This window comes from Phyllostomus hastatus, unplaced genomic scaffold, assembly GCF_019186645.2.
Source record: "Phyllostomus hastatus isolate PE091 unplaced genomic scaffold, TTU_PhHast_1.1 phas_contig_86, whole genome shotgun sequence".
NCBI classification, from domain to species: domain Eukaryota; kingdom Metazoa; phylum Chordata; class Mammalia; order Chiroptera; family Phyllostomidae; genus Phyllostomus; species Phyllostomus hastatus.
In genome coordinates, this window is record NW_025333977.1 from 89,792,065 (window position 1) to 89,817,810 (window position 25,746).

The 25,746-nt window shown below is 36.5% G+C and overlaps 1 protein-coding gene across 1 annotated transcript in view; it reads right to left on the reverse strand.

Annotated features, from left to right (window-relative positions):
• KPNA1 (karyopherin subunit alpha 1) overlaps positions 1 to 25,746 on the reverse strand; it is a 73,372-nt gene that overhangs the window by 25,867 nt on the left and 21,759 nt on the right. The window contains exons 2-5 of the mRNA XM_045851049.1: positions 23,887 to 24,020; positions 11,748 to 11,855; positions 8,614 to 8,713; positions 6,396 to 6,490 (exon numbers count right to left, since the gene is read on the reverse strand). Of these exons, the coding sequence (XP_045707005.1) occupies positions 6,396 to 6,490; positions 8,614 to 8,713; positions 11,748 to 11,855; positions 23,887 to 24,015 (432 nt within the window). The 5' untranslated portion in view covers positions 24,016 to 24,020. The remainder of the gene's footprint in view (positions 1 to 6,395; positions 6,491 to 8,613; positions 8,714 to 11,747; positions 11,856 to 23,886; positions 24,021 to 25,746) is intronic.

The window sequence follows — 25,746 nt, forward strand, 5'->3', positions numbered from 1 at the left end:
TGCACAACTCTCTTGTGACTCTCTGGAAGGAGTCACAAGAAACTGTAAATACTTGTTACCTACATGGAGAGGTCAGGGTGAATGGAGAACAAGGATGGGAAGGAAAAACACTACTTTTCACTGTAAAGCTGTCTGTCACTTTGCCTCAAACCATGTATATTATCTAATAAAAAATAAAACTAAGTAATTTCTATAGGATGGGAAAAGTGAAATGGAGAGAGGATGTTAGTGTAAAATGTGTAAAATATATGCAGAGTGAAAAAGGCAAAAGATATTTTAAATGATAATTAGAACAAAATAAGTTAACATGCATATAATTAATAGAAATGGCAACTTCAGAGCATAAAAGCTTCTTCCAATAAATGAGAAGGCTCCAAACCAAGGTACGGGGTAATACTTTTTAAAAAGAGCATTCTTATATGTTGATAAACTGGTAAACAGAGGATATGAAGAAAATTATGGCCAATGAAAATTCCAGTAGATTAATAATCCTACCCACCCCTATAGTAACTTGACTCTTTAACCTCATATGGAGAAATCTAGGAAATGACTATTATAAATTCCAAAAATGAACTCTTACAGTGCTATTTTAGTTTAGTTCTTAGTTTTGTTTTTCTCTCATTTTATCTTTTATCTTTTAATGAAGCTCATATGCAGAAAAGAAAAGTCAGTGGTATGCCCCTTGAATGAGACATCAATAAAAAGTCATCAGAAAATGGAGCTGACTCTTCTTAGCTCCTGGGTACACTGAAAGGCAGTTAGGATATGAAAAACTAAAACATCAATCATAAGGGGTAAGGGAAGATGGAGGAAATGGGAAGACAATCTGGTTAGCACAGTTCAAAGCCACATTAATGACAGCAAATTCACAGCAGAAGACGTTTAAAGAGGATGTTCCAAAGAAACCTAAAGTTGTGACATACACAAGTTGAGATAAAGTGGTTTGGTAGCCACAACAGACACTGTTATTACAGCAGCAGTGAGTACCAGAACCGGAGCACCATGGTTAAATTAAACCTACCAAATATCCTCCTGTAGTTAAATCACTACCGAAATCAATGCTCAAACTCTTTTCAATCTGTCTGAATTGAAACTTTACATTTATACAGTACTTTACATTTTCAAAGCATTATTCACATACTCTCAGGTATTTCCCACAGCAACCCAGAGAAGCCTGGCTCTTGTAGTTGATGAATGAGGAAAGTATCAGAAAAAGAGCAACAATCTAATGACTTGAGTAATGTTACACAGCCAGTCAAAGAGAACTAGATTACAGCCTTCTAATGTAATTTACTTAATGCCAGACTCTCTGGCTTCCTCTTTCATAGCTTCCTCTTTTAAGAGGTATGCTTATAATTAATGCATATAGGTATGCTTAAGCATACCTATAACACTGACAAAAATCTTTCAATTGTAGTTTTGGTATCTAGGGCCAGAAAGATCAAATAATATGTCAGATTGCTTAGTGCACACTAAAAAGAAAACACAATCCACTTAAAATATAGCTCCTTTGGCTTTCTAGGAAAATCTATTAGTAGAACACACATATGATGTGAATATAAAAACAAACTTTCCAACCAGAAGGCAAGCTCAAAGTTCAACAAAGAATCATCACTTACTATAGAGACCAAGTCAAAGAAACGAAAACTGGAGGCAAAGTAATCTGTAAAGAATAAGATCAGCACACACACCAATCTGTATCAAAGAGAAAACAGACTGTAGTGTGATTCTAATGCAAAAGAAATAGTAACAATAACCTGAGTGGGTAAAGGATATACTAAAAGGAGCTTTCAATGAAAAGAAATCAGAATATTAATTGCTGCCCGAGTCCAAACTGCTATTTGTCTGATGACCAAAGGTCCCACAAAAAGTGAGAGAATTCCAGGTGCTATGAAAAGGAGAAGCAAAATAAATGACAATGATTAGAAAAATTAGGAGTAAGTGAGTAATACTGTGAACATGGATGGAAGAAAACTAGAAATTAGGACATCTCAGCCAAGGAAGAATGTATCAGTCATGTTTATTACTAAGAAGTACACAATGATGATAACCTCTGAACACAAAGATTCAAGGTCTCTCTCAGTAAAAATGGAAATCAGAAATCAGTTCTGTCACTACCAGGACAAAAACAGACAAATAACTAACAATGAGAAGGCCACTGAAAACTAAATCATATTCATACATTAAACAAGGCACTAAAACACAGATGCACAATGGATGCTGAGTATTTTAATGCTTACCTTGTAAAAACTCACCTAACTATATCTGTGCAATTTTCTATACCTATGTATTTATATGTGTGATAAACTTCTCTGTCACTGGGTACTGTAGTCACTTTTTTGGTTAATGTTTTGGCTTCCAGTCCCTGATTAAGAATTTAACATAAAAGAGGCTCTGCCCAGGTGGCTCAGTTGTTGGAGCATCATCCCATACACCAAAAGGCTGTGGGTCTGATTCCCGGTCAGGGCACATACCTAGGTTGGGGGTTCGATCCCTGGTCAGAGTGCGTACAGGAGGCAACTGATCAATGTTTCTCTCTCTATATATAAAATAGCAACAAAAAAACCCCCATATTCTTGGGTGAGGATAAAAAACAAATTAACAGTAAAGAGAGTTGTGAAATAGGAAAGTCCAGAGTTGACAGCACAATCACATAAAGTTATGATAGCAATGGTCAGAAAAAGTAATTTAAGTAAGTAACCATGTGACTCAAAAAAAAATGAGTAAGATGAATGAAAAAAACCCCTAAGAAATAGTAGTACCTAAAGTAATAAATGGAGCCAAAATAACTACCTTTACTTCCCATTTGTCATTTTAAATGACTACATTCTACTATATTCTTAGTGTTCCAAGAATGGCATCATACAAGGAAACAACCTGTCATGCAGTTGTAACTGCTTATAAATTGTAATTCCATTATTTTTCACTATCCAGAACTTGCTAAATAAGTCTACAACTGCATATGAAGGGCACACTGAAGATTTGATATGTTCTCTCTTCCCTTTCTCAGTCTCTACCTTCTGGTGCTCAGTTCCTTAAATAAGGAAAATGAAAATCCAAAGCTGAAATACTTCTGACCTCCTATCAAGTTTCCCACTCCAGGTTGAGGTACGCCTGGTTCCCTTTCTCCATTTGGATCAGGACTCTCTGTTGCTGGCCACTTTGCTGGGTCCACTCTGGTTCCTAGCAAATGCCAGGCTCACCTGGAGAGCAAGTGAAAAGAAAGGCTCACATCAGAAAAATAAACCCAGATATAAAACTCTGCAGAGAACAGTGCCTGAGTCATCTGAGCAACCTTTCAAGGAAGGTAGAGGGGTCAATGAAGATGGGAAAAGACGTAGGAGGATGAAGGCTTACTGCAGTTTATCACATTAAGATTTTAGAAGGGACAACAGAGGCAGGAATGGGAAAACTAAACCAATTTTTTCAAATTTATGGCTTTAAGAAAAGTATCTAATGATTGGAGCTAGGAGGCAATTTACTTATTACTACAAATTTTTATAAGCTTCTTTAAAAAGCTTGAGAATGTTGCCCTGGCTGGTGTGGCTCAGTGGATTGAGAGCCAGCAAACCAAAGGGTCGCCAGTTCCATTCCCAGTCAGGGCACATGCCTGGGTGTGGGCCAGGTCCCCAGTAGGGGGTGCATGAGAAACAACCACATATTGATGTTCTTCTCCCTCTTTTTCTCCCTCCCTTCTCCTCTGTCTAAAAATAAGTAAGTACAATCTTAAGGTTTGAGAATGTAACATGTCAGCACTACAAAGGACAGTACAAAGAGGCTAGGCCCAGACTCAAAAAACAAAACAGAGTGGGCACAGGAAATATACCGTAAGGCAAACCAATCTCATTTCAAGGGCTCAAGTATGTCTGAGACCTACATGTCACTGAGCTTGAAAACGCTCTTAGACAAATGGTACTGTCTGCTTCCAAAATCCTAGATTCCACCCATGTTCATCTCATTTGAGGGCAAGTGTGTATCTGGGTAGCACTGCCCAAAGCAGGAATTTTTGTTTCCTTGCTTGAGGTACCTCACTGATTTTGGGATAAGAAAAGCCAGAAAGGAAACGAAGAGACGTTTTACTAGGATTTACAGTCCTTTACTTATGGAATGAACAAATTAAGTCTGTTCACAGGATTTACCAGTGAGTTTAGCTATTATGACCATATTCCCTTCCTGGAAGAGAAATGGCAGAAGTCCCATTCCAAAGAGACACTATTCAAATTTCTAGCAAGCAGGTGGGAGTACCCAAGACAACTTACATGGTAGTGCACTCCAAGAAGAGAGTGGAAGGAGTACCCTCCAAGTTTCCCAGCACATGTCTAATTTGAGCATGAAGCTTCCTGGCCTTAAGGTCTCCCTCAATATACTTGCTCCTCCTGCTTCTGGGGTGATCAAGATTACTCATTAGTCACACTGGAGAAAAAACACCATGTTGTGCTATCATGTGCACAGAAGAAAAGCTGGGGACGACCTTGAGACAATAAACAGGTTGATTATTTCTCAGAGTCTTTGGGCAGCTAAGGTGAAAATCAGGAGGTGGTCACTTCCAGAGGAATCATTTCTCAATCTTTCAGCCTAATTATCAGTTTGCACAAGAGTGGAATCTGAGAATTTAAATAGAAGCAAATTAGAGATTTCTGAAGGCATTCATCTTCAGATGTTTTAAAGATACAAGTTCCAGGATTACAGAATCAAAAATGATATAGAACTTACACGAGTTAGCTAGGAGAGGACACTGTCTGAGAGAACATGCTGTACTCTTTAGGGAGTGCTGGAGAATGTAGAGATGGAGAAACACACGTTTCTCTGACATCATTTTAGGCCTAGGAGGTTGTACCATCTTTCTTTAGTGCATTAAGAAACCGGCCCTCTGTAAACACCTATTACAGGGTGAATTCAGTATCTTAGAACTACTCTCACTGTCAGAGACAGGAGAGAAATATATTTTCACATGAACAAAATAATTTTCCCTACCTCCCTCTTCCTAAAAAGCTTTTCAAATGATAAATTGCAGTAAGGCTCTTCATTTGGTTCCTCTGGTTCTCTTGGCTGGTTGCTTAGGGGCTCAGGCTCTGTTCTCTGCAGTGTTGGTTGTCTGGATTTCCTTTTTTCTGAGAAAAGTCTTTCTTTCCTTGCTTTCTAGGTAAACCTGGTAATTTTTCAAAAGATGGTGATCCTGGACTTAGATGGAGACCACAATTATAATCCAGGAGGCAGCTAGCAAAACAGAGTCTTAATTCAAATGAACTTAGGAATTAGTAACTGTCAAACTGGAGGAGAAAAACTGATGGCATACTGAAATACTCTACCTTTTCTGGATTTCTTGTTTTTCCTCTGGAAGAAACTCATCACCGCAACAAAGAAAGTAAAAGAGTAGAAAGATGGGGTGGGAGGAAAGGAGAGAAAATATCAAGACAAAGCATCAAGTCTTACAAATTATCTACAATACTCTGGATAGTAAGGAACCTGGGGATAGGGTTGTCAAAATTGCTCCAATCCCTACAGTCTTAAGAGTAAGGCAAAAGCAAACAAGGGGGTGGAAGTTATCTTTATGATTAACTTGTTATTGGCAGATATTTACTTGGAAAAATAACCCCGTTTTGTGATCTACTTGGTCTCTAACCAATTTTTATAGTTTCCCAAACCCTTCAGATTAGATCCTACAAGTGAGACCTTAGGTGTCATGGGTATGTGTTAAAAAATAGAGAAACTAAGTCAGTTGGTTACTCCAAGAAGTCTAGCTGCTGAAAAAATCACCAATTTACCATAAGTCCAACTATTTTAAAATACTATTTTAAAATTTCTAAATAACTCCCAGGACAAGAGTCAGTTGAAAGTTGTTCTTTTTACTGTGAAATTTATCTAATCCAGAAGTTGTAGAATTTCCTCTTGAAACCCTTATATAATACAGTATTGATAGACTAAATTAACAGAGCAGAAAGCACACAGATTCCTGACAAGACTATCACCTTGTTAGTGCTTTTGAGATAACAGGAGGATTAATTCAGACCAGGTATGGGGATTAGTGAATCTCTGATCTAGCCTATGCTACAAAGCTTTGAGAAAGCTAACAAGTATAACCTAAAAATCCCTCAAAACCAAACTTTACATAGTCCACACTTAGGTCCTATCTATAATGGCTCCTCTACTGCAATAATTCCCTATTAAGTAAGTATTATCAACAATCATAAAATAATCTTTTACATGACTAAAAATGACAAATTCTAAAAAATAAAACCAAGGGCCTGGATGTTAATAAAACCATCAAAGAAACTTGCCATGTGGTTGTTGGGAACACCATTATAAAAAATTAACCCCTTAAACAGATTAAAAATAAGTAAAAAAATGTAAGTTTGCCAAGAGAGTTAAGATATGAGACAAGAAAAGGTTCGCACCTGCAGTGTACAATTCTCTTTTCGTTTGAGGAACTCCACAAACCTGGCCACTACTCCTGGTGTGCTGATGACTTCATCAATGGGAGGATTAGGTTCTGTGTCCCCATAAAATAAAAAGAAGAAAAACAATCCTTTGATTTCAATACAAAGACTTTAAAGCTCAAAATTACTTCATAATATCCCTCCCTCCATTTTAGCATCTCTTTAACATTAGAAATCTAAAAAAAGGAAAAAAATGTCAAGTTGAATTTGGTCACTTTGACACTGTGGTAGCTTGAAAGATTTCACAATAAGGTAGGCCTTAACATGGAAATGATGGGCAGAACTCCTAAAAATTAAAATTACTACCTCTCCTATTTTAGGAAATAGCAAGAAAACCATCCAAAGACAACCACTGTTATTATTTTGGTACAATTCCTTCTAGCCCTTTGTCTGTGTATGGGTTTATTGTTCATCTTTTTTGTTTAGCATAAACTGTCTGTAGAAACTGGATTAGGGGAGCATTTGCGATCTTGCTTCCCAACACATGTTGTCAGTTTAGCTCAAACTCTTATTAAAAATAAAAAAAATTTTAAAAATAGAAAAAGAAAAAAAAAAAGAAAGAATCTGGACTAGAAGATTTTGAGTGTGTTTGCAGGACTTATTGTCATAGCCATAGTGTTAGGTAGAAGCCAGAGCAAGAACTCACCAAGGATAACTTGCCAAATTAATCTTGTTTTCATTTATAATAATAGAGTATCTTATAAATGAAGTCAGTCAGTAGAAATTTGTTGGGTGAATAAATAGTTAATGACCTAACCAATCAGCATAACAATTTCAGCAAGAGAACTGACAAAATTTTTGATGACATTCATGTAGCAATGCATGAAAAATGGCAGCTGGACTACATAGTATGGCTAGGAATTCTGAACCAAGTCAATAGCTTTACTGAAAAAGGTAATTCAATGTTATTTTGGAGAGAGTTCTAATGACATGGTCTTTGCCTAGTTCAACCTTTTTACCAACCATTCAGATAGACACAACAAATAAATTTGATATTATAATAAAGATTAAGTAGTTAATATGCTGGATTACAGAAACAACATACAGAAAGACCAATAATAAGCCAAAGTTGGCAATAAAACAACAGGGGTAAAGCAAAACTCAGCAACTAAATTTTTAAAAATTAAAAAAAAATCCATACCACTTCAGAGACAAAACTTAAAAACAATTCATGAAGAAAAGTGTTAAGAGAGTTTAGATTGCTGCAAATACAACAAAACATTACTATGCCATTACTACTGAAATAACTGATGCTATCTTGGAATATATTACTGGCATATAGAGTCTCAGAAAGGCAATTCTCACCACTGACAGAGCAATAACACATTGGCAGTACATGCATTCTAGTTATATTTCTAAGAAAAGAGGCTGGCAAATTCTAATACATGCGGGGAAGTAGAAGAGTGGTGAAAGGCCTTAAAAAGTCACATTATGTGTGAAACCCATTAGGCTCAGCAGGCTGAAAAGAGACATCTTTAGGGGAGTGGGGAAAGTGTACATAATAATGGCCTTCAAACATTCAACAATTTGTCATGCAAAAAAACAGAATTTTTTTTTTGTTATGGTGGTAGATTTTCATTCCTGTTAACCTCAAGGAGAATGTTAACTTACCACTAATAACTCCCAACAATTGTAACTTACTATTGGTGGGTGAGTTCTAAGTATTTACTATTGCCATTGTAATATGGTTCAGAGTTCCAGAGTTCTTTTTACTTTCTTAGATGAGAATAGTATTCTATTCCATTCTACACTAATTATACAAAAGGTAGTGACCCTGCCCACCAATAAATCCATAGTTAATTTCAGTGATAAACTACTAACGTTAAAATCAACAATCACTGCCCTTTCAAGTGATGTTTTTAAAGTTTTCTCTTAAAAAAGAGTGGGGTTTCTCAATATGAATGAACAGAAAACACTGCCTACTCTTCTTATCACTTGAAGGTCTTTTATAAGATAGCTCAGAAATAAAAATGCTGCTGCTTTCTGATACTGGTAAGATCATGCAAATATGTAAGGAAATCTGAACGTTAGCTATGGCTCCCAACTGTGTATGTATATGTGTCCTTATATTCTGTTGACAGACAAACTCTAAAGCAAGTTACCTATGTTACGAACAACAGACTATGAAAAAGTAATACGTTGCGAATACATATTAAACATAACATTCAGAACTCACCTTTTGAAAGCAGTTTTCTGAATTTCTGTGTTGCCGAAAGCTGTTGCTCTGGGCTATTAGAAAATATCATTTCAATCATGTCAGAAGTAATAACACCACCCTGGGATCACAAACAAAAAGTAAATAAAGGAAATTTTAACTTTAATTCAAAGGAAAACAAAGACAGTAAAAATTGTGGCCATGTTATTAAGTTAATCATATTTATCTAGAAAAGTTACACAAAGAGAGGGCAACCTCTACATGTAGAAATATATGACATAATTAATAATGTGATGAAGCTAAATTCTGCCTATCATTTAAAAAGCTCACAACAGCCCTGACCGGGTGGCTCAGTTGGTTGGAGCATCATTCTGTTCACCAAAAGGTTGCAGGTTCGTTCCCTGGTCAGGGCACATGCCAACATTATATGTTTGCTCCAGTCAAGGTGTATACAGGACACAACTGATCAACGTTTTCTCTCACATCAATGATTCATTCTCCTTCTCTCTCTCAAATTAATAATCACATCCTTGGGTAAGGAACTTTTTTAAAAGTTCACAACATTAATAAAGTAGTAGTAGTAAATACTAAGACAAAGTGTTTCTTATTCTTTCTCTCCTTGCTCATCAAAGGGTTAGCTATTCCTTGTCATTCAGATTAAATGTTAAATTCTAAAAGGCAGCTTTTCATGATTTCCAAATCTAAAGGGTCCATTCCATTTCTATCCCATCCCTCTATTTTAATCCTGGGTCTATCCCTTTTCACTATCAGCCACACACACACACACACACACACACACACACACACACACACACACTTTTTATCTTCTTCACTTTATTAAAAGAAACAATAAAATGAAAACATTTACATGGAAAATGCAGTGGAGGGGTGGTAGCCAAAGGGGTGGAGTGGGTAAGCCCAGTTCAAAGAGGGAAGGGGAGCTGGCTACTCCCAGTCTCTCCTACACAGGAGATCAGGTAATTATATTTTTCTTAGTTACTTCCCAGGTTCCCCTAGTATACTATAAGCTCCTTGAAAGCCAAAGATCCTGTCTATCTTACCACTTTGTCTCTGAGAGCTGTACAGTAGATGCACAACATATATTTACTGAATGAGTATAGAACAGTCTTACACAAATCACAGGTTCCAGCCACTGCTAAATCCAACAGCCGACCCTTAAATTTATTTAAAATTTCTATTTTCTTTATTAAAATGTTTTGGTTTCTCACTATTTTCTTGCTTTATTCGAACTTTTCCATTTTCCGCTATAACCCATCCCCAGTATTAATAGTTAACTCTCTTTTCAGGATTATTTGTCAATGAAGTCAAGTCTGTATCATTTCATCAAGGGTTACAGTCAACAAGATGAACTGTGAAGAAAGCTGCATTGAGTTGAAAGCACCAGATGGTTGGTAAGCAGTATCTAACACTTAAGAATCCCCACGGGGAGAATGAAGCATCCTGCTCTTAAGGGTCAGAAAAGTTAACTGCTCTGAAACTTAAAAGACTGATTCCTGAACAAACAAAGGTATCTATATAATTCTATTATGCATATATTATGAGTGTGTGTCTATCTATGTCTCTATGTATGTGTGTGTGTATATGTTTTCTTCTCTCTCATATCCCCTTATCACATAACAAAATGTACTGACTTTACATTCAGAGTGTTTAAGTATCATTAACTTTACATCATAGTATTCAGGTAATAGGACATCAGGGTGAGAACTTTACAACATCCAACATCCAACATCCAAGAACTTTACAGCCTCTTCTGGGGAAAAGGTTAGCGCATTTAAGTTGCATGTGGCATAGTTATATTATGTGGAGGTACAACTTTGTTCCTGTCTCTGAGTCTCAGTTTAGTTTAAGGAGTTGTATATGTGGATGCCAAACTGACAAAGAGTAGACTAGGATGATTAATATTATGTGTCAACTTACGTTATGCTATCCAGCTGTTTGGACAAACACCAGTGTAGATGTTGCTGTGAAAGTATTTTTTATATGTGATTTAACATTTTAAATCAGTACACTTTGAGGAAAGTAGATTACCCTCCAAAATGTGGGTGGGCCTCATTCAATCAGTTAAGCCAAGACTGAGATATCCTAAAGAAGAAATTCAGCCTAAAAACTACAACAATTATTACCTGAATTGCTAGCCTGATGGCTTGCCCTATGGATTTTGGACTTATCAACTCTAACAACTGCATGTGCTTAAAGTCGATCAATCAATCAATCAATCATTCTTTCTCCTATTGATTGTTTCATCTGTAGAACCCCAATACAGTCCACAAAATACTTCGTATTCATCTAACATGCAGTAAAAAAGAAGAACAGCTTGACTTTCTAAAAGGCCTGGAAGAATTCACCACAAAAGAATAGTAGTGACTGCAATGTCTATATCAATTCCAAATGTTTTAAACTCCCCTGATTCCAAAAGAAAACTGGTCTATAAAAACTGCAAACCTATGAAGTGTAAAAAAGGAAAAATCTACAATGGTATATAATATGCTGCCATAAAAAAAAGGAGGTGGAGGAAATTTATTTTCTCAAAAGAATAAGAATCTAATAACAGTGCTTGTCACTAGAGAAAGACAATGAGTGACTGAAGTAAATGAGAGGTTTTCTTTTTTTGAAAACCATGTATATACATGTTCTATTAAAATACTATCAAATTCATTTTAGTAAACTGAAAATATAGAGAGGTGTGATCTATATAAAGCACAATTTTTATCTGTTTTTGTAACCTCAAGACAGTTACAAAATGGATAATAAAGAATTCCAATACCCTTGCTATGGAACCAATTTTGAGAATCATATAAGCATATCCAATTTTGTAACTGAAATAAATATCCAATTGGGATTTCCTTTAACATATCCCTTGTTATTCAACTTTTAAGGAATAGTTTTATTGTAATTATCTTTGTAAGTTCTAATATCTAGATTAATCTTCATAATTTAGTTAACCCTATTTAACAGCATGTTATTTAAAATATAATAAACATTTAGTAAATCATGAGATTAAGTAGATGGCTTCTTTTTAAAAATGAAATGCCAACTGCTTTTGGTAGCCATATCATGCTTTTTCAAAAAGAAAAAGAGATATAACATCATATTTTCATCAGAGAAACACTAAAGAGTTTCATTATCTTTCTTACTGGTGCCATTTCCATGTTATTAATCTGAGCTTCATGGAAGCCTCCATCTGACATCACTTCTTCTTCTGTTTCTTCTTCTGCTGTAGCAACATTTCTTCGCTTGAATAACTGAAAAAATAAAAGACTGTTACTTAAGTAATTCTAATACAAGGGAGTTTGAAAGCCAAATACTAATCAACCCACTTAAAAGGTAGTCAGGATGGAGCTTCTTGAAAATTGTTTTAAAAATTCCAAAGTTTGTGCCACCTTCAACCTTTCCTGATGAGGAACTATTTCAAAATTCTCCACAATCCTTATAATCTACTGCAATTAACTATCACTTGATGAGGTAAAACTTACCGAGAGGCCTCACACTGCATGACATATAAAAAAGGTAAGACTGGAAAATGGAGTTGGGGCATGCTTGGCCATTTTCCTCTTCCCTTTATGTGAAGTAGGTGATAGGACAGTCTCACTATACACCAGGAGAAATAAGGATAAAAATGGTATCAAGATGACTTAATACTTCCCTCCTAACTCTCAAAGATAGTATACTGAAAGGCTTCTTGACTTTCCCAACTTGTCCAGCAACCATTGGTGACAAATGACTTCTGCTTGAACACCACCTTTAAAGCACCCATTTATCTGTGTAGACAAAGGAGAACAGTTCTCTCCAAAGGCAGTCCATGAAGATGGCTTCCATTACATCCTTAAGAATCCTATACACTTACTCATCAAGCCATAATAGAGTAATACTTTACCCTCTCATCCTAACTGACTAAGATAACAGACAAAAATCCATAAAATAACGGGTTTCAGTCACTGGACAACAGGTAGTACAGGCAATGATCCTTGGGAAAAGAAGCATTAGTCCTACGATTGCTTCAGTTTACGGCCTGAAGAGAACTTCTGGGCTACAGCACAAGGAGGGTGAACCATAACAGAGCCTGGAGGCCAAGACACCTAGACTCCACAACACAGGGTACTAAGAGGAGAAATCAACCTAGAGAGAACTCCAAAAATCTGCAGAAGGTCCTCCTCACTTAGTACTTATCATTGCAGCTGTGTGAGGAAGAGATCCAAAAATGGAAAAGGAACCACTTTCGAGGAGCATACAGAACAATTTTGGAGGTCACAGAGATCAACTAATAGTTTGTTTTAACTGGCTATAAGAGAAAAAAACTTCTAATATATGGGTCATTGAGTAGAATACTCAGAAGGGCAGTAACTCATTAGTGATGCTAAATTAGCCCTAGATTAGAGGCTCTTCTGGTCTAGCCCAATGAAACATAAAAGCAAACTGGTTCCAAGAAGTTTAACTACATCCAATGACAATGTCAGAATTATAAACATTAAAAGAAGACAAAATTATACTTATTAAAAATATATAAAAAACTCCAACACCAAATGAGGTAAAATTCACAATGCTTGTCAATTAATAACTACCAAGCAGGCGAAAGTAGAAAAAGACCACCCATGAGGAAGAGAAAAAACAATCACATCAATTAAATCACCTAGAAATGACAAAGATGGCAAACTGAACAAGGACATTAAAATACTTGTTATAAATATAACCACAAATTTAAAAAGTACAGTATAACCAAGACAAGGAGAGCTCAAAAACATGAAAAAGAAGAAAGCAAATCAAACACCTAGAGATAAAAGATAAAATTTTTCAGATGAAAAATATGCTGGGTGGGATTAACAGCATTTTAGATACCATAGAAAAAAAGATCAGTGGATTTATGGACATTGCCATGGAAAAGCTCTAAAATAAAAGAGAGAAAAAGGCTGAGAAAATCTGTACAAAACTTAAAATATATGCTTGTGGGACAAGAAATATATTTAAACAGTCCTGGCTGGTGTGGCTCAGTGGATTGAGTGCCAGCCTGCAAACCAAAGGGTCACCAGTTTGATTCCCAGTCAGGGCACATGCCTGAGTTGCATGCCATGTTCCCAGTAGCACGGAGTGAGAGGCAATCACACATTGATGTTTCTCTCCCTCTCTTTCTCCCTCCCTTCCCCTCTCTCTGAAAATAAATAAAATATTTTAAAAAAAGAAATATATTTAAACAGACTTCACAATTTATAGGTGGCATATAAGCCTTGAAAAGATGCAACTTTAGTCATTAGAAAAATGCAAATTAAAATGATACTAGCATATTATTACACACACATTAGTAAAATGAAAAACACTGATCATACTAAATGTTGACAAAGATGTGGTGGAACTGAAACTCCACTCATTGTTAATGGGAAGGTCAAATAGTTCAGCCTATGTTGGCACATAGTTGATCCTACCTATACAACTACTAAACAACCCAGCCATTGTATTCTGTTCCTAGATATTTATCCCAGAGGGGAAAAAAAATGTATCCATAGGAGCTACCTATGAATGTTCACAGCAGCTTTATTTGCAATCACCAAAACCCAGAAACAATCCATAATACTATCAACAGGTGATGAATGGGTAAACCAATTGTAGTTTATAGTGGTAGTTTCACAAAATATATCAAAACATCATATTGTATGCTTTATTAATTGTCACCTACACAGCCACAAGTTTGTTTTTTTTTTAAGACAGAAGAGAGTAATACCTGAAATAAACTGAAATATGCTAAATACTTTAAAGTCCTAGTAACATTAAAACACCCTCACATTCCAATGGTTGCTTTGGAAGATGCTAAGGAACCAACTCTTTATTTTGAAAACAAAGGGAAAGACTCGAGTATTTCTCTTTCCTCCTTGATCAGTAATTCAGGAAAACCAAAAACTTATTGAGGAAAAGCTCTTCTTTAGACTGAGTTATCAGCCAATAAAAAAAGTAGAAGGAATGACAGAATAATTACTGCAATGGTCATTTAATGATTAAGTAATGAATGTATCTAGACATGTCCATCAAACACTGCTAACGTCTGAAGTAAAAAAACTGATGGATAGTGATTAGATGGCTTGATATTAAGGAACTGTTAACTTTTTAAAGTACTATAACTACTCTGGTTTAAGTTTGAGTCTTTATCTTTTAGAGATACTTACTGAAGTATTTATAAATGAAATAATTTTCTGAGATTTGCTTCCAAGTAACCAAGGGCATTATTTTACTTCTGTCTGAAGGGCACCCTTTAACATTGCGTGTAGTGCAGATATGGCAGTGATGATGAATTCTTTCAGTTTTTGTATGCCTGAAGTGCATCTTTGTCATTGTTTTAAACATATATTTTTGCCAGGTACAGAATTCAAAGTTAACAGTTTCTTTCTTTGAGTACTTTACAAATGTTTTTCTGTTATCTTCTGGCTTGTATTCTAGGTTGCCATTGAGAAATCTGTTATCACCTTTATCTTTGTTCTGCTGTAATATGTCTGTTTTCTCTGGTCGTTTTTAAGACTTTTCTCTTCACAACTGGTATTGAGTAGTTTGGTTATAATATACCATGGTGTAGTTTTCTTCATGCTTTTGTGTTGAGGATTGAGTTTCTAGGATCAGTGGGTTTAGAGTTTTCAATAATTATGGAAAGTTTTTAGCCCTTATTTCTTTCAGTAAATTATCTCTCTTCCACACTCTCTCTCCTTCAGGTACCTCCAATTGTCCATGTATGAGGCTTCTTATAAAGTTGTCCCATAGCTCAGTGGTCCCCAACCTTTTGGGCACCATGGACCAGTTTTGTGGAAGACATTTTTCCATGGCGGGGGGGCATGTGGGGTGGGTAGGGAAAGGCTTTGTTATAGCCTGCCACCAGATGCAGCTTAATTGTCACTTGCTACTCACTGATAGGGTTTTGAGAGTTTGTAAGTAACTGATTTATTATGGTCTGTGCAGTCAAACCTCTCTGCTATTTGCAGCCGCGCCCCAGTGCTGGCATCACTGCCTCAGCTCCACCTCAGATCAGGCACTAGAGTCTCATTAGGAGCGCACAACCTAGATCTCTCTCATGTGCAGTTCACAGTAGGGCTGGCACTCCTATGAGAATCTAATGCTGCACCTGATCTGACAGGACGCAGAGCTCAGGCAGTAATGTGAGCAATGGGAGCAACTAAATACAGGTGAAGTTTCCCTGCCCTCTGCTCACCTCCTGCTGTGCGGCCCTGTTCCTAACAGGTTACAGACTGGTAGTGGTCTGTGGCCAGGGGGTTGGGGACCCTGCTATAGCTCAGTGATGTCTTCTTTTCCATGCATGTACACACATGTGTATATTCTTTCACCTTTTTGAAAATCCTTATCCAATAATATATTTATTTATTTCAGGGTAAGTGAGGAAGGAGGAACATCAATTAGTTGCCTTCCACACTCACTCCGATCATGGACTGAACCGTAACATTTTGGTGTATGGGATGATACTTCAAACAGCTGAGCCACCCAGCAAGGGCTTTCACCTCTCTTTTTAATTTTAGATATCCCTTTGGATAGGATATCCTCCTATCCCTTGAAGTTAATTAATGTTTTCTTCTGCAATTTCTAATTTGACATTAATACTATCTATGTGTTTTTCCTCTCAGACATTGTGGTTTTCAACTCTAGAAGTTCAGTTTGACTCTTCTGTGCATATTCCATGTTTCTACTTAACTTCTGAATACATGAATACAGTTACAATACTGCTTTAACGTCATTCTCTAATTCTGTGTCAGTTTCAACTGATTGGTTTCCTCATTCTGCTTCTTTGTGTACCTGGTAATTACGTATGCCTGACATAATCATCTTGACTTTGTTGAATACTGGATATTTTTGTATTCCTGTAGATCTTCTTGGCCATTTATTCTGGTATGCAGCTAAGTTATAAAGAAACAGCTTGATCCTCTTGGATCTTGCTTTTATGATGTGTTAGGTAGTTTTAGAGCAGAACTAAGCCTATGGCTAATTAATCTTCACTAATGAGGCAAGACTCTCCTGACTACCCTACATACAGCCCTGTGAATTATGAGTTTTCCCAGTCTGGCTAGGGGCACAGGCCACTACTCTCAGCCCTGTGTAAGTATGAGACACTACTTCCTCTAATTCTTTTAGATAATATTTTCTCTAGCCTTGGGTAGTTTCCTCAAACACATGGACTGATCAGAACTCTGCTGAAAATTCAAGGAAACCCTTTGAAGAGCTCAGGCTTCTCTCTATTCATACAGGTCTCTCCTTTCTGGTATTCCACTCTAGGAACTCTATTGGCCTTGGTCTCCCTGGACTCTCAGCTCTGTCTTCTCAACTCAGGGAGCCTTACTTATAACACAGTTCCCTTTCCCTGTGTTGCAACTTGAAAACTCTGGCAGTAAGCTGAGGCTGTGATAGGGTTCACCTCATTTTCCATCTCTAGAGATCACTTTCTTCACTGCTTGATATCTGATATCTTGAACAGTTGCTTAATGTATTTTATCTATTATTCTTGGTTGTTGTAGGTGGGAGGATAAATCTGGGCTCTGCTACTCCACTTTAATGAGAAGTGGGAAGTCCTTACAGTACCCCTTCTTATACTCAAAATATCTTACTTTCAGCTAATGGGAGCCTGTTCAAGTTACCTCGTGAGTTCAGTGGTCTTCAATTACTTCTTTATGTTATTAAAAATTACAGGTTCACCTTGAACATTCCCTATCTTTAATCAAGAATCAGCTATTTTTCCAAGGAGACTTATTCCTGTAAGAGGAAGATTCTAATGACCACAACCTCAGGGTGCCAGGGGTACTCACTTCACTTCAAGGTATTTCACTATTTCTAGGCCTTTTCAGTCCCTAGTGATATTACCAATTCAAATTTATGTAACTTCTTTCCTTTTGTATTCCCATTATTTTCTTAATCTAAAATATCCAGGTTCCTACATTAACAAATACTTAATTTGCTATATCCAAGTAACTATCAATCTTATGATAACTAAAGTCAGTTGAAGATTTGTTTATACTGCTTTCTACCCTTAAGATATATTCCAATAGAGATAACTAATCACATTGCCATATATTAAATGTACTAAAACAATTCCTCTCTGTATGGTTTAGCTACAAGCATGACATACAGGGCCATTTAATTCCTTGTTTATTTTTAAGAATTTCTTTCCTTATTTTGATTTAATTTGTTTTACCATTAGTTAAAACATTTATATTATTCCAATTCAAACTTAATCACTAAAAGTACATCTATTGGTTTACAAAATTTATATCCACAGTCAGTGCTTTTAATATGGTACGGCAGGATCTTTAATTACTACAAGTCATGATATATACAACAGCTGATTACAAGTGCAATTTGAAATTAATAACACAATACCATTTACATCACAAGTATCAACACAAGAAAAGAGATGAGAAATTCCCAACAAAGGTTAAGTCCTAAGACTAAAGCTATACAGCAAGCCCACAGGATAAACAGCACTGACTGGAGCACGAGGACAGAAAATGTAGAATCGAGATCTTGGGATGGGGAGGTGGGGAGGGGCTGGAATTAATAAATTATCTGAGAAGTTTTACCAAGTAGAAAATGAGATAAAAATAATTTAAGAAAGTTATAGGAGAGAATGAGAAAGCTGCCAGGATGTCAAAGAAAGCCACTCATGTTAAAAAAAAAAAAAAAAAAAAAGACAAATTAAGTCCAGGAAAAACAAAGTATAAGAAAGAAAATGTAATCACAGTATACTACTCAGCTCAGCAATACTTAGATATTGTAATATAACTATATTATGAGGATGGATGTAAGGGAAAGAGTAGTATAAGAGCTTAAATCTTCACCTCTCACAACAGAACATCAGTGAAAAATATTTTAAGTTGATAAATAAAGATATATAGTAACATACACGTATTACTTAGAAATTTAGCAGTATAAGCCACAATGAACAGTTAAGAGGGTTGAAAAAGTAGTTTACTTGGGATGAGAACACTGCTGGTTTGGTAGCAAGTATTTTAACACTATATAAATTTTCCAACTATGTACATGTATTAGTCAGAGAAAAATAGGTTTTGAAAAGGAAAAACACTACCAAAACAATCATGACTTGTATCTTTATAGGTATACCTGATTTACATGTTGCCCAACCTTGTCAACCAAGTTAATCAGTGGGAACAGTTGATACACTGTCCACAAGTGTATCAATTTGCTCACTTCACAAGGCAGTTCTTGTAACTAAAAACAACAAACAAGCCTCCATTCTTCATCACTGTTATTTTTACAATATCAAAACAACACTATGTTACCTACTCAGACTAATAAGCATCTATTTAATGAAAAATATTTTAAATACATTTTATTGATTATGCTATTACAGTTGTCCCATTTTCCCCTTCACTCCCCTCCACCCTGTACACCCTCTCCCACCCATATCCCCCCCCATTAGTCATGTCCATGTGTCATACTTATAAGTTCTTTAGCTTCTACATTTCCCATACTATTCTCACCCTCCCCCTATCTATTTTCAACCTACAATCTATGGTACTTATTCTCTGTACCTTTCCCCCCCTCTCCCCTCCTCCCACTCCCCTGTTGCTAACCCTCCATGCGCCCTCCATTTCTATGGTTCTGTTCCTGTTCTAGCTGTCTACTTAGTTTCTTTTGGTTTTGCTTTAGGTGTGGTTGTTAATAATTGTGAGTTTGCCGTCCTTTTACTATACATGTCTTTTCTTTATCTTCTTTTCTTAGATAAGTCCCTTTAGCATTTCATAAAATAAGGGCTTGGTGATGATGAACTCCTTTAACTTGACCTTATCTGAAAAAGCACTTTATCTTCCCTTCCATTCTAAATGAAAGCTTTGCTGGATAGAGCAATCTGGGATGTAGGTCCTTGTCTTTCATGACTTGGAATATTTCTTTGAGCCCCTTCTTGCTTGTAAGGTCTCTTCTGAGAAATCATCTGACAGTCTGATGGGAACTCCTTTGTAGGTTACTGTCCCCTTATCTCTTGCTGCTTCTAGGATTCTCTCCTCCATTTTTACCTTGGTTAATGTAATTATGATGTGCTTTGGTGTGTTTCTTCTTGGGTCCAACTTCTTTGGGGCTCTCTGAGCTTCCTGGATTTCCTGGAAGTCTATTTCCTTTGCCAGACTGGGGAAGTTCTCCTTTATTATTTGTTCAAATACGTGCTCAATCTGTTGCTTTTCCTCTTCCCCTTCTGGTACCCCTATAATTCAGATGTTGGAACGTTTAAAGATGTCCTGGAGGTTCCTAAGCTTCTCCTCATTTTTTTGAATTCTTATTTCTTCATTCTTTCCTGCTTGATTTTTTTTTCTTCCTTCTCGTCCACTCTCTTGTTTTGAGTCCCAGTTTCCTTCCCATCCCTATTGGTTCTCCGTGCATCTTCCTTCATCTCTTTTATGGTAACCTGCATTTTTTTCATGTAATTTGCGCCCAAAATCAACCAATTCTGTGAGCTTCCTGATCACCAGTGTTTTGAACTGTGCATCTGATAGATTGGCAATCTCTTGGTCGTTCAAAAGGATTAGCCCTGGGGCACTGATCTGTTTTTCTGTTTGAGACAGGTCACTCCTGTTACGGTAAAGGGCAGAGCCTTAGGTGTTCACCGGGGCTCAGCACCCCAGTCCTAGATTGTGATGTTGTATGTGGGGGCGGGGGCAGGGGCAGGAGGGAACAATGGCGGTAGCTCCATTCTCCTGGGGTCTCAGTCCCTTCCCTGGGATCCTGGGTTGTGCGCTCTGCCCTGGTTCACAATCGCAGCCTCACTGGGTCCGCCAGTTGTCGCTGGTGTACTCAGGGTCCACCCGCTGCGATCTTGCGTGCCCCCCAATGGCTTACACGCTCCCGGTAGCCTTGTGCGCCCAGTTCCCCCTGTTCACCGTGCTCCTGGACCCGTGCAGGCTGCTGCTCGTCTCCGCCCCTCATACTGGTCTGGATGAACTGGTCTACTTCAACTTCTTGGCTGTCCAACTTCCATTCAGATAAATTCTATGTCAGTTCTGGGTGTTATTCTGCCTCTAAATTGTTGTTGTTCTAATCTTGGTTGTGTGTGGAGGTACGGTGTGTCCACCTTTGCCTCCATCTTGCCGGAAGTCAGTCGAAAAATATTTTAATAGTAAATGTAAAGTGTTCATCTTTTCATATGTATAAAATTATAGACGCTGATTCAATTAGAATATCAACTGGTAAAATTTTTTTGCCAAAAAAATAAATTTTAGTTTGGTCTGTCAGTGTCAAACAGACAGAGAGCATTTGTACAGTGCTGCCTAGATAACAGATATTAATTGCTTGTCTGCTAATAGGATAATCCTAAAAGAAACAGCTACTTTATATATATAATTAGCAGCATTAATTCCTGTAGTAGCCTCCAATATAGCTGTTCAACTGGCCTAAAAAAGCCTGACTTTCCCAGATAGATGACAAAGCAACTGTGGAAAGATAAACAGTACTTAAATGAATCTATATTTTATTGGTTTACTTTTTTATAAACTAGGCATGAAACAAGTATTGTTATGATATTAAGAAGCCTGATTAGTATTATCAGTTCCCCCTACACAAGCTGGCACTTATGAAATAACAAAATTAAGATTTTAAGTAGAGCAATATTCCAGAAACTTGTCACAGAAATATTAAAGCCTAAGCATACTTTTAGATCTCATACAATGAAGATGATGACAGAGTTTCAACTATAAATGTTTTTATTCAAATACATGGGGCCATACTTGCCATTTATACATTAAGAATATAAAGCATTTTGCCCTGGCTGGTGTGGCTCAGTGGACTGAGCACCAGACTGAGAACCAAAGGGTCACTGGTTCCATTCCCAGTCAGGGTACATACATAGGTTGCAGGCCAGGTCCCCAGTAGGGGGTGCTTGAGGGGCAACCACACATTGATGTTTCTCTCCCTCTCTTTCTCCTTCACTTCCCCTATCTAAAAAGAAATAAATCTTTTTTTTTTAGATTTTTTAAAATTTATTTTTAGAGAGAGGGGAAGGGAAGAAATGAGAGAGAAACATCAATGTGTGGTTGCCTCTCACACGGCTCCCACTGGGGACCTGGCCTTCAACCTAAGCATGTGCCCTGACTGGGAATCGAACTGGCAACCTTTGGTTTGCAGCCCGTGCTCAATCCACTGAGCTACAGCAGCCAGGGCGAAATAAATAAAATCTTTTAAAAAAAAGGAATATAAAGCGTTTTGCCATCAGGCAGGTAAGTAAACATGAAAAACCTATTTAAAATGAAAACTGTTTAAGACAGAATGACATTACTGCATCTTCAAATGGCTTTATGCCAAATATGGTGTGTAGGCTGGTGGTTATATCAGACCTATACTTGTTCTCACATACATACATACACATGTTCATTTACATATGTGAATATAAGTATCACAATGCTGCTGTGATTTCTGAAATTTACCCCAAATACAGAAGCTAATCCAAAGAAAAGATTCCACTTTAAATAAGACAAAGAGATGAATTAAAAAACTGCAAGAAACCAAGAGAAACCTGTCATTTTATAAGTGGTTATTTCAAAGATGAGAAAGCAGATTGCGAAGACTCAAACTTAATTTGCTGTGCTTAATATAAACTGTTACTATGTTACAAACTGTTTTTGCCTGCCTCCTGCAAATAACAGTAGTAATAGTATTTGATTTAAACATCTACAGCCCAACTAAACACTGAGGTTGTAATGTACTCTTGGACTTTAACTATCTGGAATATTTAATGCAGTGTTACTCAAAAGCACTGTACACAGAGTGGAGCAACAGTAGGTTTGCAGTTGTTCCAGTTGTTCCTACAGAAAATAATACAATAAGTAATAAATATAAGAATAAACTGTTTCGTGAACTCACAGTTGTAAACCTACTTTTGTCCTATACCTTGTATGTTGAGAACAGCTCACTATAATTGCAAAATATTTGTGACAGATTACCTTATTTCTCAGGTATGAAGGGTTCTGTCTGACTCATATGACTTTTATGAAGCTTGTGTAGTGTGAAGGGTCAAATGGTCCTTCCAACCTCAAAAGTCTCTCCTTACCCCCTGCACCAAAATCCACCTAAGCATGTCTCTAAATTTCTTTCCCAAAAGTGATGGACTAAGTATTTTTTAGAGGAAGGTAAAGTGAGGGTGAGTGAGACTCTCTGGAGTATCTGAGTGATACTCCTGGAAATGTTCTTACGTTAAAATGGTATTTTAAAATAATGTCCTACCAAACACCATCATTGGAAGACTTGAAAGAACTCAGTCCCATTTTGGGAAAGTTTGCTAACACTTTTGGATGATGAAAGTGCTTACTTTGGAGAAGTATTTTTATACCCATTTTAATGTGCATTGGGACAAAAATGATGTAGACTTAATTACGAATGGAAGTTGCATAATTGTCATCCAAACTAACAAGACGGACAGTTTCTAAGTGTCCCAATTATACTTTCAACATTTCTGTAAAGGCTGTTTATGAAGAATTTCAAGAGGATTTTACGAGGTGTGTGACACAGAGATTAATGAAATTTTCTCTTACATCCTGAAGAGCTACAGGATTACTGGAAATACACATATGACTAGGAAACATTTCAAAAGAATTTATTACTATGAACAAGGATATAGCATTTCACATCCCACCATATTAATATTTTGGAAGGCTTTACACCAAGTGACATTAGAGAAAAACAAAACTCCTTGCCTTTCTTACAGGAAATGATAGAATTCAAGTAAAAGGTATAAAGAACATAAAAATAACATTCTGCTGTCCTGAAAGACATATACCTTGAGCTTTTGCTTTAAAATATTACATAGTAAGGAAACGTAGAGACAGACACACATGGAGTAAGCCAAACTGTTGATAATTTACTCAACCTAGAGGACGGTTTTTTGAAGTTAACTATTTGTTCTTTATTTTTGTACGTGTTTACAAAGTTTCAAATTAAAGTTTACAGTGAAGGGCAATGTCTTCTTGGCCACTTGAAAATTCATTAACAAATGCACACAAAATCTTAAGGAAGTTATGACTTTAGAAAAATGAAATAAAATACACTAAAACAAATAGGCCGAAGTATTAAACAGTGGTTATAGTGGGGAAATGGGAACCGGAGAGATTTCTTCATTCTTGTATTCTACTTTTCATCATCCCCTTTCCCGCACCCCCAAAACATGTTGATTTTATGGTGTCTATGGAGTGTGTATGTGTGTGTAAACACTGTTAAAATTGAAATAAAGGAAGGTGGTTTCAGGCATAAAATGGAACATTCAAGTTCTTTAAAAGGAATTAATAATAGTAAAGCACTCACCTGCTCTTCTCTTTTCTGCTTACGTAACTGTAGTCCTTCTTCTTCCCTCCTCCTGCGCATCTCATCAGGATTCAGGGACTTATTTTTGTAACTTTTCAGGCGGAAGTTCTCTTTCCCTGGGGTAGTCATGTTTTCTACAAAAATTAGACAGGAAAGAAACAGATGAGCTTAGCTTACTGTAAAGTGCTCTGCTGTTCTAAAGGCTCAGCCTTTTATATGCATACATGCTGAGGTCCACCCCACAGGGATACCAGAAATGATTTGTAGCAGCTTTATTAAAGTATACAACTCACTGGATTTTTAGTATATTTACAGCTATGTGCAACCATCACCCCAGTCAATTTTTAAATATATTCTCATCATTTCAAAAAGTGTACCATTTAGCTCCCATTCCTATTCTGGACATTTCATATGTGATCTTTTGTGCCTGACTTCTTTCACTTAGCATGTTATTTTCAAGGTTCATCCATGCTGCAGCACGTATCAGTACTTTATTTCTTTTTATGGCTGAATAATTCCCCACTGTATGAATATAGCCCATTATATCTATTTGCTTATCAGGTGATGGACATTTTGGTTCTTTCTGCTTTTTCACTATAATAAATGACACTTCTATAATTACTTGTGGACACATTTTTGCACAAACATATGTTTTCATTCCTCTTGGGCATATACCTTGGAATGGAATTGTTGCCAAACTATTTTTCCAAAGTGGCTGCACCATTTTACATTCCCACCAGCAATATATAAGATTTGACAATTTCTCCACATCCTTGCCAACACTGGCTTCCAGCCATCCTAGTGGGCTAGATGTCTCTTCACCTGTGTATTTCCCAACTGTATATCCTCCATTTAAAAAAAATATCTCCTCAGATTCTTTGTGGATGAGGAGCAGGGGCAGGACCAGAAAAAAAATTCTTTGATCATTTTTAAATTGGGCTGTCTTTTTATCACTGTGTTGTAAGAGGTCTTTATATATTCTAAATAGACCTTTATAAGATATGACTTTTTAATATTTTCTTCCATTCTACTGGTTATCTTTTCCACTTTCTTGATGGGTCCCTTGAAGCACAAAAGATTTTAAGTTTCATGAAGTCTAAATTAACCTATTTTTTTCTTTTGTTGCTCATACTTTTAGTGTCATAATTAGGAATTCTTTACCCTAAGTTTTCTTCCAAGAGTTTTAAAGTTTTAGCTCTTACATGTATATCTGTTGATCCATTTTGAGTTACTTTTTCTATATGACATGAGGTAAGGGCTCAACTTCATTCTTTTGCATATGGCTACCCAGTTGTTCTAGCATTGTTTGCTGAAAAGACTAGTCTCTATCTAATAGTCTTAACACTTGCTGAAAATCAGTTGACCATAAAGAGTTTGATTTCTCACCTCTCAATTCTACTCCACTGATCTGCATGTATGTTGCTACGCCAATTTCAGTCTTGATTACCATTTTTGAAATGTTTTGAAATCATGAAGGATAACTCCTCCTATTTTATTCTTTTCAAAATGTTATTGGTTCTTCTGGATACTTTATAATTCCCTATTAATTTTAGAATCAGCTTGTCAATTTCTACAAAGAAGTCAGCTAGAATTCTGATATGGACTACAGTGAATCTATAGATGAATTTGGGGGACTATCATCACCTTAATGTTAAATCTACCAACCCACAAATATGGGATGCTTTCTGTTTACTTAGATCTTTTAAATTTCTCTCAATAATGTTTTGTAATTTTCAGTTTCACATTTCTTATCAAATTTATTCCTAGGCATTTTAACTTTTTGATGCTATTGTAAATGGAATTTTCTCCCTTGATTTTCACTTCTGAATTGTCCATAACAAGTCTATACAAATACAAGTG